We start from the raw sequence: 15267 nt of genomic DNA, 5'->3' as shown, positions 1-15267 counted from the left end.
AATTTTAAATGAAAAAGAGAATATTTGTCACGGATTCACCGAGCTCCATCTTCACTCCAACACTTTTATCTCCCGAATACCTGCATCTGTTTCCTATCTGCACCTCATCAGCCACTGTATTTCATCACACACCTCCAGTACATTAATTGCCTGGTTTCAATACAGACTAAGGAATTTCTACCAAAGAAATATTTACCTGTGATACCTACCTCCAGCGAGTCTGATCTCCATTGTTTCTCGTGATCCCCCATGTCTCTTCTGAGGATCTCTGCTACTTCGTCTGTCCCCATCGTCACGCTTCCTTATCACCATTTACTCGCCTACTCACCTCGACTTTACTTACCTGCAGCAACTGAGGCGTGTACGTTCCAGGATTAAGCCATCACAATCTCTCACTATCAATGCAAAGATAAAGGGCTGGTTAATTCATTCAGTTTATTATTACAACCTGCCTATTACCATACTGTATACTCACCTGTTTGTTTATGCTCCTCTGCTGCATCAATAAACTGTTAAACTGCATATGTGCTTCTCTTGTCTGAGCATACTACCTGTTACAATATTACAGTAATGTAAATTATCAATAAGAATATGGTAATGATTTACATGAACTGTCATCTAAATAATGCCACAGAGCCAAATGATATATATATATATATACATTTATATATTATCTTGAGGAATGTTATACTATAAACTTAAAGCTTCAGTTCGTAGTTTTTCCTCTTTGTTGCCATCTCTGTTTGAAATCTGCAATTGCAGTTAATCGCAGAATTATCAACTTTATGTGGATTGTGCCTCGGCTCGGCACTTTACAGCGTGGATGAATCCAATATTTTGAGGGGAATGTGCGGGTGAATCTATTGTCACTGGTGAATGTCGTTTGAACCTTCCTGGATCTGCCATCAAATTGATATGTTTAATTATATCAAGTGCTTTGAGAAAAGGCTATAAATCTCCACCTCCAGCATCCTCACTCGCAATATAGCCTACAAGCCGAGACTCATTCTTTATGTGTAAGGATGTGACGTAATAACGCAAAGACATGCTTGAATCTCCCGTGGAAATCCACCAGTACCACTGGAATTAAAACCATTTTTACAAGCTTACCGCTTTGAATCGAGCTAAGGCAAGCAGATAGTTTTGAACACAGGCTAGTTATGTAATTGCTCAAATTTATTTTGGATAATTTTTAACCCCAATCCCGACTGCAATTTTAAGCATTTAAAAAAATACACAAACATTGGAAGGTCATGGAAAAAAATTACTTCATATAAATGAGAGGGGCAAATTAATGAAGAGGAAATTAATGGAAAGCAAAGGGGACTCCCATGAGGAGTTATGAAGTATCATCTAATAATCATGTCACGCATTACAGATGTTACAAAAAGTGGAGCCAATGGAATACAAGTGAAGCCGCCTCAGTTCAGACAGCATTAAATCCCTGATGGCTTATATGCTCTGGAATGAATGAGAACAACAATCAGGATGAGAAATTTTCATTGGTTAGATTAATAGGAACATGGTGAAGGGTAACACTGCCCATTATGGCATTGATCTACAAATACATTGAAGTAAACAAATACATAAAAGAAAAATAGAGATATACATGAACACTATGTCCAGAGACCGGCCGATCGCTGGGAGGATCAGTTACCTTGGCAACCACTCTGACTCCTTCAATAATGAGTTTGATTGAAGGTTAAGCAACAAGGGTTGTCAGTAAACACGCACAGCTAGTGTTTCAAGAGGGGAGGATAGAGTCTTGGGTTTGGATACAGCTGGAGGGAACCAATGCTTGGCTTCCGTTGAGCTTCGCAAAATCCACTTCAAGTTGATTGACCATTAAGTGTGGAATAATAGTGTTACTTAATGCCCCGCAGTTTGGGAAAACACTTAATGCACAAGTCAACAATCCATTATAGAGATCATGAGCATCTGACAGAACAGACTCTTTCCTGTAGCTTAGATAAACAGATGGACAGCATGTACTCTTCCTGCGGTCATGTGAGAGTCACAGCGCACTCCCTTCTGCCTCACATTCACAGAACTGTAAAACCAGACTACTAATGGTTCAATATGTGTCAAGTGAGAAATTGACCAAAAATTGTGTGCTCTTTGAAAAATACATTTTATAAGTAGCTCATTATTATTATCATTATTATTAGTGGTTCATCATTTCAATCAAAAAAGGGAATCTGAGCTATATGTAGTTATATGAGAATCGCTTTGGCTTGACACAGTTAAAATGATTTCTCATCATACATTGGACTTCTGTTCTATTTTTGCATATTTACAACGTCAATAACATTGATTGGACAAATACAGCTCGCGGCAGACATGCGACCTGTTTGTCCAGCTGCGAAAATGTCCACTGTTGCAGTTAAAAAATAATACGGTGAAAGAATATTTAGATCCCTGTTTATTGTACGCTGTAAACATTTCCTGTTCAATTTACAGTAAAAAAAAAAAACTGGTTGACAATGTTTCAGATTTTACGGAATGAATATTACCTGAATATACCTCAATTTATAACTTATTTCATTAAGTGATATACTTTTAATGTTAAGAATTTCATAACTGATAAACTTTGCACTTTTATTGAACTGAACTGAATCAAAACTGAACTAAAATGAGCTGAATAATGTCTTCGGTAAAGCTGAAATGGAATTTGTTTCAAGATGAATTTTGCAACATAAACACTGTTGTTTTCCTGTTTATTTTTGTGAAGCTGCTTTGAAACAATTCTATTGTATAAAGCACTACAGCATATAAATAAAAGTGAGTAGACTTGACTTATACTCTAAACTCCAATATGATCAATATAATCCCAAATTGGCTTTTTACCTTATTGTACTGATGCCTCATGGTTGCCCTGGAACGATTGTATAAGGTCCTATAAATGCTGTATGAATAGTGTGCATATTTAAAAAAGAATGTTTGCAGTCTTTCTACATCTGAGTGGCAAAAAAAAAGCTCAAACTCAGCCTCCACTCTAATCAGATCCACTTGTTCTAGACAAGAATTTCAATTAAGAGGGTTATAGGGTTTCTGCCATAGACTGTGCACATGTGGATGTTAATCATAGGCAAGAGAGGTAAGGGTCAAGCTTTCATTGAGTGAAAGCGAAAAAAGGTGAGAATAGCCTTTCCCGACAATCGATATAAGCCTCATTACTTCCTTTTATGTGCACAAACTTGCAAACAAGTGAAGGTACTGTTCCTCTAGAGTCTATATACAGTAACCTAATCCAGAACTTTGTGGATGTTCATGAATTCTCCATCTCCAAAAGGCGTTGCTGAAAGCTACCTCAAATGAACAATGTAACTGCTTTTTCTTTTACTTTTCAAAGACAAAATATTGGCTAGCAATAAATAAATGAAGAAAATACTGAGTACAACTTTTTTTAAAGGTCATGTATATAACTTCTGTGTGACTAATGCTACACCAGACGGAGAATCAGTCACATCCATCATTTTTCAGACAAACCGGTTGTTCCGTTTCAAAGACATGCCATGGGTTGAGCCAGAAGCTCTGGGTTATTTAAATAAACAGAGCAATGTCTTGAAAGCATCACGAGTGACAGTTCTAACATTCTGAGAAATCAATACAGTTGCCTCTGCTTAATAAAGTCAACATGAAATCGCTTTTTTTTTTCTCACCAAATTTACTCAAATAATGTATTGGGAACCATTTATTAGTGCACATTTTTTTTCCAAAAAAATTTTTAAAAAATTGTCTTCGCAATCTACCAAAATCACTCAAGTCCTCCACTCCAACCTGAATAACTGTCAGACCCAGCTAACAAATGTTCTTTAAAACGTTTTGCTAATTCCATTTAATCATTTTACAAACATTATGGGAACATTACTTATGAATGTTCTCTAAAACATTCTGAAACTATTTGCTGAAAAATGTAGATGAACATTCAACTAAAACATTTAAAGTCCCCCCGTGGTGAAAGTCAAGTGGTTTATATGCTCAAATGGTGTTTTTAATATGATTTAAGAAAAACAATGTGCAAATTCTGTATTCTGTATGCAGTGAAAAAAGGCAGTCTCAAAAACACTGTTTCTGACGTTTCTGACGTCACATACCTTGTAATCAATCACGTCAATGAGTGGATCTCTAAGCTGGTGTGAGTGAGTGGAGGCGGGGCTAATTTGCATATTCCTTTGAACCGCGTATACTAAATGAGGCAAGGGTGTAGAATTATAATCAAGCTATTTTAAGGCATGAATACAAATTTTCAGGGAACAACCACTTTAATATGTCAATTTGTTGACATCAAAGATGAGTTTTATGGGATAAAATTATTGACTACAGTGGGACTTTAAAAAAACATTCCATGCACGATATATAAATTTGTGCTAATGTTTTAAGTGAGCAAACATTCTAGTAATGTTAATGGGAGCAATTTTCCTAATTTAATCAATTCCTGAAGGACAAAAGAAAAAAGTTCTGCTGATATTTTGGAAGTAAAATGGGTAGTGATTGCAGTTTCTTTGTCTCAATGATGACTTAGCCTAACCCTATATGTAGATGAAATACTAAGGGGAAGAAAAATTTCTCCTTTAGACACAGTCTAAATAAAATGATTTATTTACATTAGAATTAAAAGACTGAAAAACGCCTAACCAACACAGTTCAGGTAATTAAAAACATAAATAACACAAATGATTGACTGCTTTTTTTTTCATCTCTGTTCTGTCCTTTCTCTGTTAAGGTTTTATGGTGCCTGCCATCTTTTTCCATGTCCCTCATAAATAGCTATTAATAATACGTGTGGGTTTGTGTGTGTGTACTTAATTGGTTGTTTATGTCCTTGTAGTCACGCCTGCCTAGAGCTTGTTGATTGCTTTAGTTCTTTCTCTTGAAATCGAAGAGCACAACATGTTATTGCACAGAAAACCTGGCTGTATCTCTTCATGTAACATACTGTAGGTGTATAAGTTAACAAAGGTCAAAAACCAACAAGTGATTTTGCTAAACGTCTAAATAGCATTGGCCTCTGTGTGTGTTGGAGTGAAGAAGACAGAAAAATCACTGCGTAGCATTATCTTCTATTCATGTTTAAGCGCAACAGTAAAATGTCTCACATCAATAGGTGTCACTGCCAAAACACTCCGGCTCTTCCTCATGTTCTCAGCCGACAGCTACAGATCAGAAGGTTCTTCTGTGTCCTGGGACTCTCCGCCGGCATACAAATGGACTTCTTCTGTGAACTGTAGCCAGAAGAAGAAGAAGAAAAAAAATCATTAGCATAATTCTTCATCAAACCCTCCACTGGGCCAATTTACAAATTAAAAGTCACTACTGTCACAGTTTTGATATTCATTTCTTGTGTTAAATAACATGAAACTGCAGGACAATAAAAACCAAATAAACATCAAATTCTCACAAGAACAGTTCTAAAATATGATACTGTATTTCACATTGACAATTCAAAAATACAAAATAGCACATAGTTTCATTGTACATTGTAGGTTTGTTCAGATTCGTTTCCTAAAATACAAAAAACAAACTCAAAATAAAAAATATTTTAAAAATATTTTTAATAATAAAAATAACATTTTGGTGTATATGGTGTTTGGTGTATATTGGTGTATATAACATATGGTGTTCAATTTTGTACACTGACTGACACCAAACTCATTCTTGTTTGTTTGCACGTGATAGCATCTGTCCTCATGTTTCGAGAAATTGCTTGTCACTCTTACATTGGTGGAAAGTTCTTTAGTGCTTGGTAGTCTGAACCATCTATCCTACAAGACAGCAGCTCGAGGAAACATCACTTCTCAGAGAAATAAGATAATGACACCCATTATAATCAACACAACTGAGTGTAGAAAGCTTTGCTGATTATAATGGGTATTTATTCTATTTTAGGCTCTTTACTGTTGCACAATGGCAAGCAGACCCATGTAAATGTTTTTGTTTTTTTTGTTTTTTTGTAAATTTTGTAAATGTATTCCACATTTAAGAAAGAAGCTTCTAATTAAGGCCAGTAACTGTAATCTGACAACATATTGAAAATCGCATTGGGTGTTAAATTAAAGTAAATGGACCACCTGCCAAGAACCATTTTATAACTGATTTGCACATGAGCAAATACCCTATATGTTACATTTTTTTGGGCCCAGTTGTTCAAAAAGTTGAATCTGGATCAAAATGATCTGGATTTGAATGTCCCATGTTTTGCTATTCAGGATCAGACGATCCCTTACACATACTGATGGTTTGATCTAGATCAAAAACAAGACTTACATGATCCAATTTCAGAGAGTTTTTTTGTTTTGTTTTGTTGTTTTATACCACCAATTTTCAAGACTTTTTCCAACTCGATAACCGAAATCTGATCATATATATATATATATATATATATATATATATATATATATTGAACAGCTGTGCCCAAACTGTAAATATGGTGCCTGGAAAGTCCAATATAAATTCGAAAAAATGTATAAATGTTATATTTAATTCATGTGTGCTGTAAGTCTGAGGAAGGTCGATTGATGAAAATGTTGCAAATAAAATTTCAGAATAATGCAAGCATTTATATAATTTTTAAATTCGAAAAACTGGGCCCAGATGTCAATCAGGATAGCTAATTTTAGTTGTTCATTTAGCGAGTTAACATTTTAGTAGTTTCAGCTAGGTATTTAAACTTTTCCTAAACCTTACATAACTTTGAGCAATCTAGGATATTATAAATCTGACAAGTTAGTTAATTTAGCTAGTTTAATTTATAGCTAACTTAATTTGAGGTATGATGGAAAACATGGTCCCATTATGGTCATGATTGAAAAGAGGTATTTTTCAAGGTCTTTTATACAGAAAGAGATATGAAAAACTCATTTTGATATTTCGATTTATGATTATGGAATTTCGCTAGTAAGACGATCGTATGTTACTTAACTTAACAATTATTACATAAGAATTACCTTTTTTTAGATTGATCATAATCAACAAAGCCTAGGACCACATCCTTCCAATACAACACACATTCATTACAGATTTCAGACCTAATAAATCCTAAAACATCTTGCCAAAACATTTTTGTAAATGGACAATACCAAAAAAGATGAACTATAGTTTCGCCAGAATTGTCACAGCAAGAGCAACAGGAGCAAATATCCTTTTTGGACTTTTCAGTCGGTGATTTGCAGGGTAGCATTTATGAATTATTTTAAATAAATCTCTTTACTTTAGAAAAAAAAAAAAGGATTTAGAAGCAAAACAGATATTACCAACCGGACTATTAAAGTAAGCAGTCACAGGCGGCAAAGTAACAATGTCTTGCTGAAATGCTGAACGGACTGATTCATTATTGTTTCATAGGGAGAAGCAAAGCACAATTTGCCAACAGGAGTATTGACCAAAACTCAGAGAGACTGGAAGTAGAGATTGAGTTCCTCTCAATAAAGCAAGAGCACCTGATGGGATTGAACCTTTATTGAAAATTCTTTGGGAGAAACAGGAAGACGAAAATGATCTAGAAATTCCTTATATGAAAACAACCCTTGAGATTTGATTAATTGACAGAGATATTTTTTTATCAAACCAAGTCTGAAAAAAATATAGATTTGTCCTTGAATAAAATATTACAGTTATTACAAATAAAATATTTATGATGAAAAGTTGTGCTTATATATCAAAGACCCAGTTAAAAGAGGCTGGCTATGAAAAGCAGATAATATTGCAGGTAATTTTTTGATTTTATAGTTAGATAACAGAAGAAAATCCAGACCACCAAACTGAGAAAAAACAAAAACAAAACATAATTAGGAATAAAGTTCCATAAAGACACTAGGTTATTTCTAAACTGTTTCAACCAATTATTAAAGTAAAAAAAATAAATAAAAAAATAAGCTGGGGTATGTGATTTTCTTTTTTGACCATTTTTTCAAAATCACTTGAAATCCTATTCCACTTACAGCCACTGAGTTAGAAACTCAGCTAGTTAGAAATAAAGCTATTTAATCTATGAAACAGGCAGGATTCGAAAAACTCCAGCCAATCATTTCCAAGACCACCTAGAATCATTGGAGAGAAAATGCGTCAATCAAACGGCCGTACCATCCCCCCTCCCCCCATCCCCCTCGTGTGCGTTTCCCCTTCATGCCCAAACTCAAAGCTCATGACCCAGTCACAGTAAGTGCAAGTCGCCCCGGTACAGAGAGAGAGAGCATCTGAGTTTTGCAGATTCATGATGGCGTGTCCATGCTCATAGAATGGGTTCAGGGCCAATGGAGGAGGAAAGAAGGTATGACCTTGTTGTGTATTTTCAGTGTAGTTTTGCAAATCCCACACCCTACCTCATCAATTTTACCAGGCTTTGACTCTAAATGAACAGATTGAGCTGCATAAATAAGCCTTGAGAGGAGAGATTTTGTTGTAGCCACTGGTTAAATCTCTTCTGAATTTTGCCCGTAAGGGGTTGAAAATTAAAAATTTCATCTTTCTTTTTGGTCCTTCACTATATAAACTCTTAAATAACAAACCTTTTCTTAATGCCATGAATAAAGGAGCTCACATTTTTGAACATTTAAACGCAGGCCCGAGGCTTTGGAGAATAACTTAATTACACTTTTTGCCAAAGGGATCTGCATGGCATCCCTAAGAAAGAGGGCTGTGTCATCAGCAAGATGACTGATGATCACCTCTCCTTCCATAGCTACTCCTTTTTGATTGCTAGTTTTTATGTGAACGCTCCGAAGCAGACCTCTTTTCGGCGGTCAAAGTGCCCTTTACGTCACGAAAGTATGGACTCGTAGGAGGGCCACGAGTGTTTAGGGTGCCATGTGGGACAGGGTCATAGAAGACTCCAAGGGTGCAGTTTGACGGCATTTGGGTAAAACATTTTTTTTGTCTTATATTATTTGCATACAATCACTGCTCAATTATCATATTTTGTTTGATTTTATAATAGAAATAGAATAAAAAGAATCAGACTAATATGGTTGAGATACATTACACTTATATTGGGTCACTTGCAATCGCTGCATATACAGTAGTTTGTTAGTAATATCTGCCTATCCTTGTAGCAGATTTCTTCAAGCTTGTTTAGGTTAGTCAGATAATGACAGTGAATCACAGTCTTCAAACAGTGCCATAACAATGTCTCATAATTGGCACTGAGATCAGAAGTCTGACTGGAACACTGTATGACTTTGTGTGCCTGAGTCACACCAGATGGCTCTGTCCCCTGCCTTTGAGATCCCTGTCCAGCTTAAACATTTACCTTTTTCCAAGCTTCCTTTTTATTTAAACCAACTAAGGCATGGAAATACTCATTTCGCCTCTACTATTATTTTACCTGAACACTTCTTCTATGCATTTACAATTAAAGAGGGCCTATGCTCTTTTACAAAGTCTTGATTTCGTTTTGGGGGTCTACTAGTATAAGTTTTAATGCTTTAATGCTCAAAAACTGGCTATTCCTAGTTAGATAAGTCTTTTTAAAGCAATATTACATGAGCCAAGGCACAGCTGATATATGGCCATAATAACACTCCTGCAAGTATGTAAATAAACAAGGAATAACAAAGGAGTGTAAAAAAAAATCTCTTGTGTGTTGTGTTAAAAAGATGAGTCAGAGCCTCCGCTGCTAATTCGAAAGCATCTAGTTAGAATTAGCAATGACACCTTGGGTCATTGGAGTAACAAGAAGGCAGCGTGATTGTGTGATGATGCTTTTATTCAACAGTTCATAGGTTAATATTCTGTAACTTACATTTAGACACACAATTGTTAGTTAGTCCTTCACCTGTTTTTGCTCCGCTAAACGAAGCTGCAACAGAACTGTGGCACCAGGTCAGTGTTTTTGTACAAATCAAGTGAATGATTCAATAACTACATTCAATAAATAAATTATTAGCACAGTCTACAGCAGCGGCGGAGTGATATGTAGTTACCTAGGCAACCGAGAGAAGTAGTGTGTGAGAGAGAGAGAGAGAGGTAGTACAGGTAGTTCCGACAGTAGTGCGCTTCGGTTCTGTGTTTACTTTTCGGCGCAGCACTACTAACCGGAGCAAATTCCGCCGCTGCTGAGAAACTAGTTCCTGTAAATGTATTGTGATCATTGAAATGCAAGAGTAGTTTGATTTAGAGGCAGACCGATTAATCGATTTTTGGAATTTTTTAACATAATCGACATCGGCCAATATCCAAGTATCAAGCCGATTATTAGGCAGGCTTATCTGTGAGCAGCCTAGTGTTGTCATGGAACACGCGTTTGACGCACGCTGCCGCTAGAGTCATTTTCCAGCCGAGTGAGCATCAGACCTAAATATGAACGCGTTCAGGCACAAGACTGACCGTTAGGTAGTAGCTGAATTAAAGGAGAACTCCGGCGCAAAATTAACCTTTGGTAGTTACACATTACCTAGTCAACCGTTATCTGAGATTTGTTTTCATGATTGCCGAATGTAAATAGTTTTATCTCTAAAAACAGTTTAGCCTATAACGCTAGTATATAGGGCATAGAGTAATGACAAATAAAAAACGCTTGTTATTACCACTAACAAGGCTCAAAATAGCCCCACACTAACACACGGTAGCATAATAAGGGTCCCTACATTCAAACCGAAGCATTGAGAACTTTGTCAGTATCCATACAGTTTAATAAGAAGATATTTTATACACACAGTCAACTTTGCGAAAACAGGAAGAAGCCATCTTTGAAAAATAGTCTCTACCAGTCGATCTACGAACGCCAATCCAAGTGCGCTGAACTGTGCAGAATCTCATATGGTCCGTTGTTTCCAGAAGAAACACAAACGCCAACCGTTTTCTTCTCTTCAATATGTATATGTAGACAACTGTTCACGGTCACCTTATCACCTTATTCACATCTCACCAGCGCACATGGATCGGCGTTCGTAGATCGACTGGTAGAGACTATTTTTCAAAGATGGCTTCTTCCTATATTCGCGAAGTTGACTGTGTTTACTGAGGTAAAAATCATACTTATACTTAACTACCTTACTAACTATTAATAAGCTGTAGCCTAATAAGGTGTTTACTGAGGTAAAAATCATAGTCAATAGGTAGTTAATAGTGAGAACTGGATCCATAAACTAAAGTGTGACCAATATTTAAAAAATAAAAATAAAAGAAATCTTTAACCTCGGCATTACTAAGAAATTGTGTATCCTATGATAGACACACCAATGGAGTTTTAGGATTTTAGCAATTAACATAACTTTTTCAAATCACACTTTTAAAATTAAGCTTTAAAACAAAACAAAATTATCCAGGATTTCCAAGACCATACGAACCATTGTTCTTGGTTATTTTAATTTTTGTTTTATACCTTGAGGCCCCTTTGGGCGTTTCCTTGATAGCCTCTGGTTTGATAAGCCAGTTACAGTGCAGTATTACATTATATTGAGTGGTCAACCAACCCTTTCACAAGTAAATTGACTTGGTTTTTCTACATTATCATGTGCATCATTACCTTCAATAAAATTCAGGGTTTCATAATACAGACAGATGGCCTAAACCATCAACGATATACGGCTTGCCTTTTATTTTCCTTTTCCAACCCAAATAAAGTACTTGAAGTTCACAAGTAATGACGTCTTGATGGATACTCACTTGCATGCAGTTTTATCCACTAGGTGAACAATGATTGCATGGCCTCTTGTGCATAACCTTGATTAGCCAATTTACATTTCTGCTCCACACTTTCTTATTTTCCCCATCTTTCTCTAATTTAGTGGTGGTACTCAATTTGCTGGACAGATTTTCCTAAGATAAAAGATTGGTTTATGGTAAATTACAACAGAACAGGGTGATGGATTCAATTTCGTGGAAATTTATTTTCTAAAAAGCAGGCGTGAACTGTAATCATGCAAGCTGGGATGTAAATATCTATTTGAATTTCTCCAGCCACCACCAATACTGAATATAACTTAATATAAAGCCATCAAAACTGGTCATGCTGGCCAATATTGCAAACACGACATTTGTGTTAGTTCGTGATGTTTTGATTTCCCTTTAAGCAGTACAGTTGCATTGTCTCATAAAATCCCTAGCTGGACACCAAAAGTTCACATTTTGTGATCTGTATACACAATACAGACGTGTATTGTGTATCGAGTCAGAAGCAATATGTTATCTGAGCTGAAACAAAGACTCCATGGTGCTCATCAGCTCCACTTATTACCAGAACCAGCTTGTTTATATCCATCTCATGTCCCGCCACTGACCTGAATTGAAGCACGGGTTATGTTTACTTGGTCGATAAAATAATGTGTCCTGGCTTTAATGTTTAGGTATGGAGGAGAGCAAAATATTTACAGATGTAGGTTTCAGAGATTTGTTACTTCTTCAGTTGGATCTATTTATTTTTGTTCTGCCAACCATTTGAAATCCAGACAAGCTCTGAGAAGCAGGGGTTTTAATTTCCAAAACAATTACCTGAATTAAATGAGTGTGACACTGACAATAGAACCGACTCCATTCCTAATGGACTGAGTTTCACTGAACCCTGAAAACGACATTCCAAAACAACACTACTGGATCGCCATGTGGCATGTCGCCTGTAACTATAGCAACGTGGCACTCTAAACCGTGTATAAAATGTAATGACTTGTCAAGACTTAAGAGAACAATTAAGAAGCCAACATGGGTCACTCTTTATTACACCAGCAAAAACTATTAGCCCGTTTAATTTATTCCAGGATGAAACTGGATGTAATCACAACAAGGCACAGATTTGTTATTGTGACAATTGTATTTGTTACATTTCACAAAATTTGTGTCGAAAAAAGTATCATTCAGGAACCGGTTTCGAAGTCAAGGTATCGGTATCGAACTGGTCCTTTTAACCAGTAAAATGTATATATTGCACCCACAATAAAAACTATGGTATAAACTCAGCAGTGTTGTGCAAGTTACTTCCAAACTGTAATACATTAGGTATTACTTGTTACTGTTATTTAAAAGTAATTCATTACCTTACAATATTACTGTCCCAGAATTGTAATGCGTTACATTACTCATGTATTACTTTTGAGTTACTTTCACCAAAATAACTAAGTAGAACTTAACTTTTGGGCTGTAACAATATGCAATATGAAACCGAAATCGCGATTCGCCACACGACTCAGATCCACGAACCTGCAGAATCGCGACACACCTCTTCCAACTCCAGCGTTATTCTCCTTACTGTCCAGATCCAATGCTGCCTTATCTTTAAATTAGGCTATTAGTATTATTTGAAGTTAACATTATAAAATACATAGACCTACACCACAAACTAGTTGAGGATAAATTATTTAAAATTGGGGAAGTCCAGCATTATGGACATGATGACATTTGCAGTCAAAACTTGAAATAAAAATTCTCAGGAAATACATGTATTGAAACGTTTATAGGCTACTTTCCTTAAAGGACTCCAGACATTAGACAAATATCAGTCTATGTTTTTTTTTTTTAATATTAGGGAAAAGACACACATTCATGCGTGACAAAAAAATAGGAGGCAAAATCGATTTTTTGTAATTCTGTTAATTACACTGCGCAAATCGGATGAGGAAGGGTCGGCTCTCCAGTCTCCATAGAACTTAAAATATTCATTTTATTTTAGTTTTCGTGTTCGCATTTATGAGGAAAAAACAATATTACAGATGCGACCGCTCTGAACTGGCACTAAAAGACTGCTTTAAAACTTTCACATAGTCTGTTGCCTTTAAGAAGTAAAAGCAGACAATACACTGTAATACAACTGTAATACAAGCCTCACTGAACATGTAACGAGTAAAATATTACTGAAAATTGATTAGTAATGCCTTACACTACTGCGTTACAGCAAAAAGTAATATGTTACTGTAATGTATTACTTTTGTAATGCGTTACTCCCAACACTGAAACTCAGATATGACAGTCACTGCCAAACTTCCGCACATTTTTGAACAAAGATGGCCATACACCAAGAGAAAATGTATCCAATTGCTATTTTAGCTCAATCATTTGGGAGATGCATAAAAATCGTTTAATATTTTTTGACAAATATTATGTGCAGACGAGACACAATAAAGTGACCAACAATTAAAACTATTTTATGTAAACCTGTTATCTGTTTTTTTTTCTTTCATTTATTTTGTCCTTTAATTAATATACTTGCATTCAGCAAGTATGCATTAAATTGTTCATAATGGCAGTTAAGACTAAGAATAATTTTACAAAAAAATCTATTTTCTATTCGATTTCTATACTTCAAAGAATCCAGAAAAATGTGTCCCTGTTTCAACAAAAATATTTAGCATCATTTTAACTGATGATAATAATAAGAAATGTTTCTTGAGAAGCAAATCATCAAATCAGAATGAATTCTGAAGGATCATGTGACACTGAAGACTGGAGTAATGATGCTGAAAATTCAGCTTTGAATCACAGGAATACATTGCATTTTAAAACAGAAAACATTTTATATAAGTGATAATATTTCACACTATTTCTTTTTTACTTTATTTTTTTACTGTATACAATAACGCATCCCTGGTGGACATAAAATACTTCTTTCAAAAATATTTCAAAATCCTACTGACACCAACCTTTTGGACTGTTAAGCAGCATTTCTATTATTGTTATCAAGCTTCATAGACTATTTAAAACTTTTGTAATTTCTGACCTGAAAATAATTTTAAAAAAGCATTATCCCAATCGAAGGGGTGGGGGTCGGGTCGGGTGCAAGGACTCATTGGTGGATAGAAATAATTTTAAATAACTCAACTAATGATTTTTTTTTTTAAATGTACACACACTTAGAACCATAAATGTCTGAATTTACACTGCTTTGGGGTTGATATCAATGTTTTATGTTTTTGAAAAAAAAAAAAAAACATTCATTTTTAAAAAATCAAAAACAGTACAAACATTAATATTGTGAACTGTTTTCTATTTATAATTTTTTCTTTTTGAAATGCAAACCTTACCTTTCAGCAACTTAATGCATTTATTTTTGCTTCCCGCCCAAACCACAAAGTTTTATTTGAGATTTGTTTGCAATCCCACATGGACCCCCTGATGATGCCCCTGACTAACTGTAATATCCTGTGGGCAAAGGCAATCACAAGCAGATTAGCTGACGTCTCTCACTGGCCTGCAGGACAATCATTGGCTCTGTGCTGTAAACAATCTCAGGACAACACAATGTCACGCTATGCGATGCGTACTCAATGTACTCACAATGCTCAGTATAATTATTTAACATCACTGTCTCTATGATGTGAACTATACAATTCACTGACACAC

General features: G+C 35.5%; 1 protein-coding gene across 1 annotated transcript in view; it reads right to left on the bottom strand.

The window, feature by feature from the left end:
* pde4bb (phosphodiesterase 4B, cAMP-specific b) overlaps positions 1 to 15267 on the bottom strand; it is a 66851-nt gene that overhangs the window by 48754 nt on the left and 2830 nt on the right. The window contains exon 2 of the mRNA XM_039661238.2: positions 5100 to 5225. Within this exon, the coding sequence (XP_039517172.1) occupies positions 5100 to 5141 (42 nt within the window). The 5' untranslated portion in view covers positions 5142 to 5225. The remainder of the gene's footprint in view (positions 1 to 5099; positions 5226 to 15267) is intronic.

This window comes from Pimephales promelas, chromosome 5 (genome assembly GCF_988280905.1).
Source record: "Pimephales promelas chromosome 5, fPimPro1.hap1.1, whole genome shotgun sequence".
Lineage (NCBI taxonomy): Eukaryota > Metazoa > Chordata > Actinopteri > Cypriniformes > Leuciscidae > Pimephales > Pimephales promelas.
This window is presented reverse-complemented; position numbering and strand designations above follow the sequence as displayed.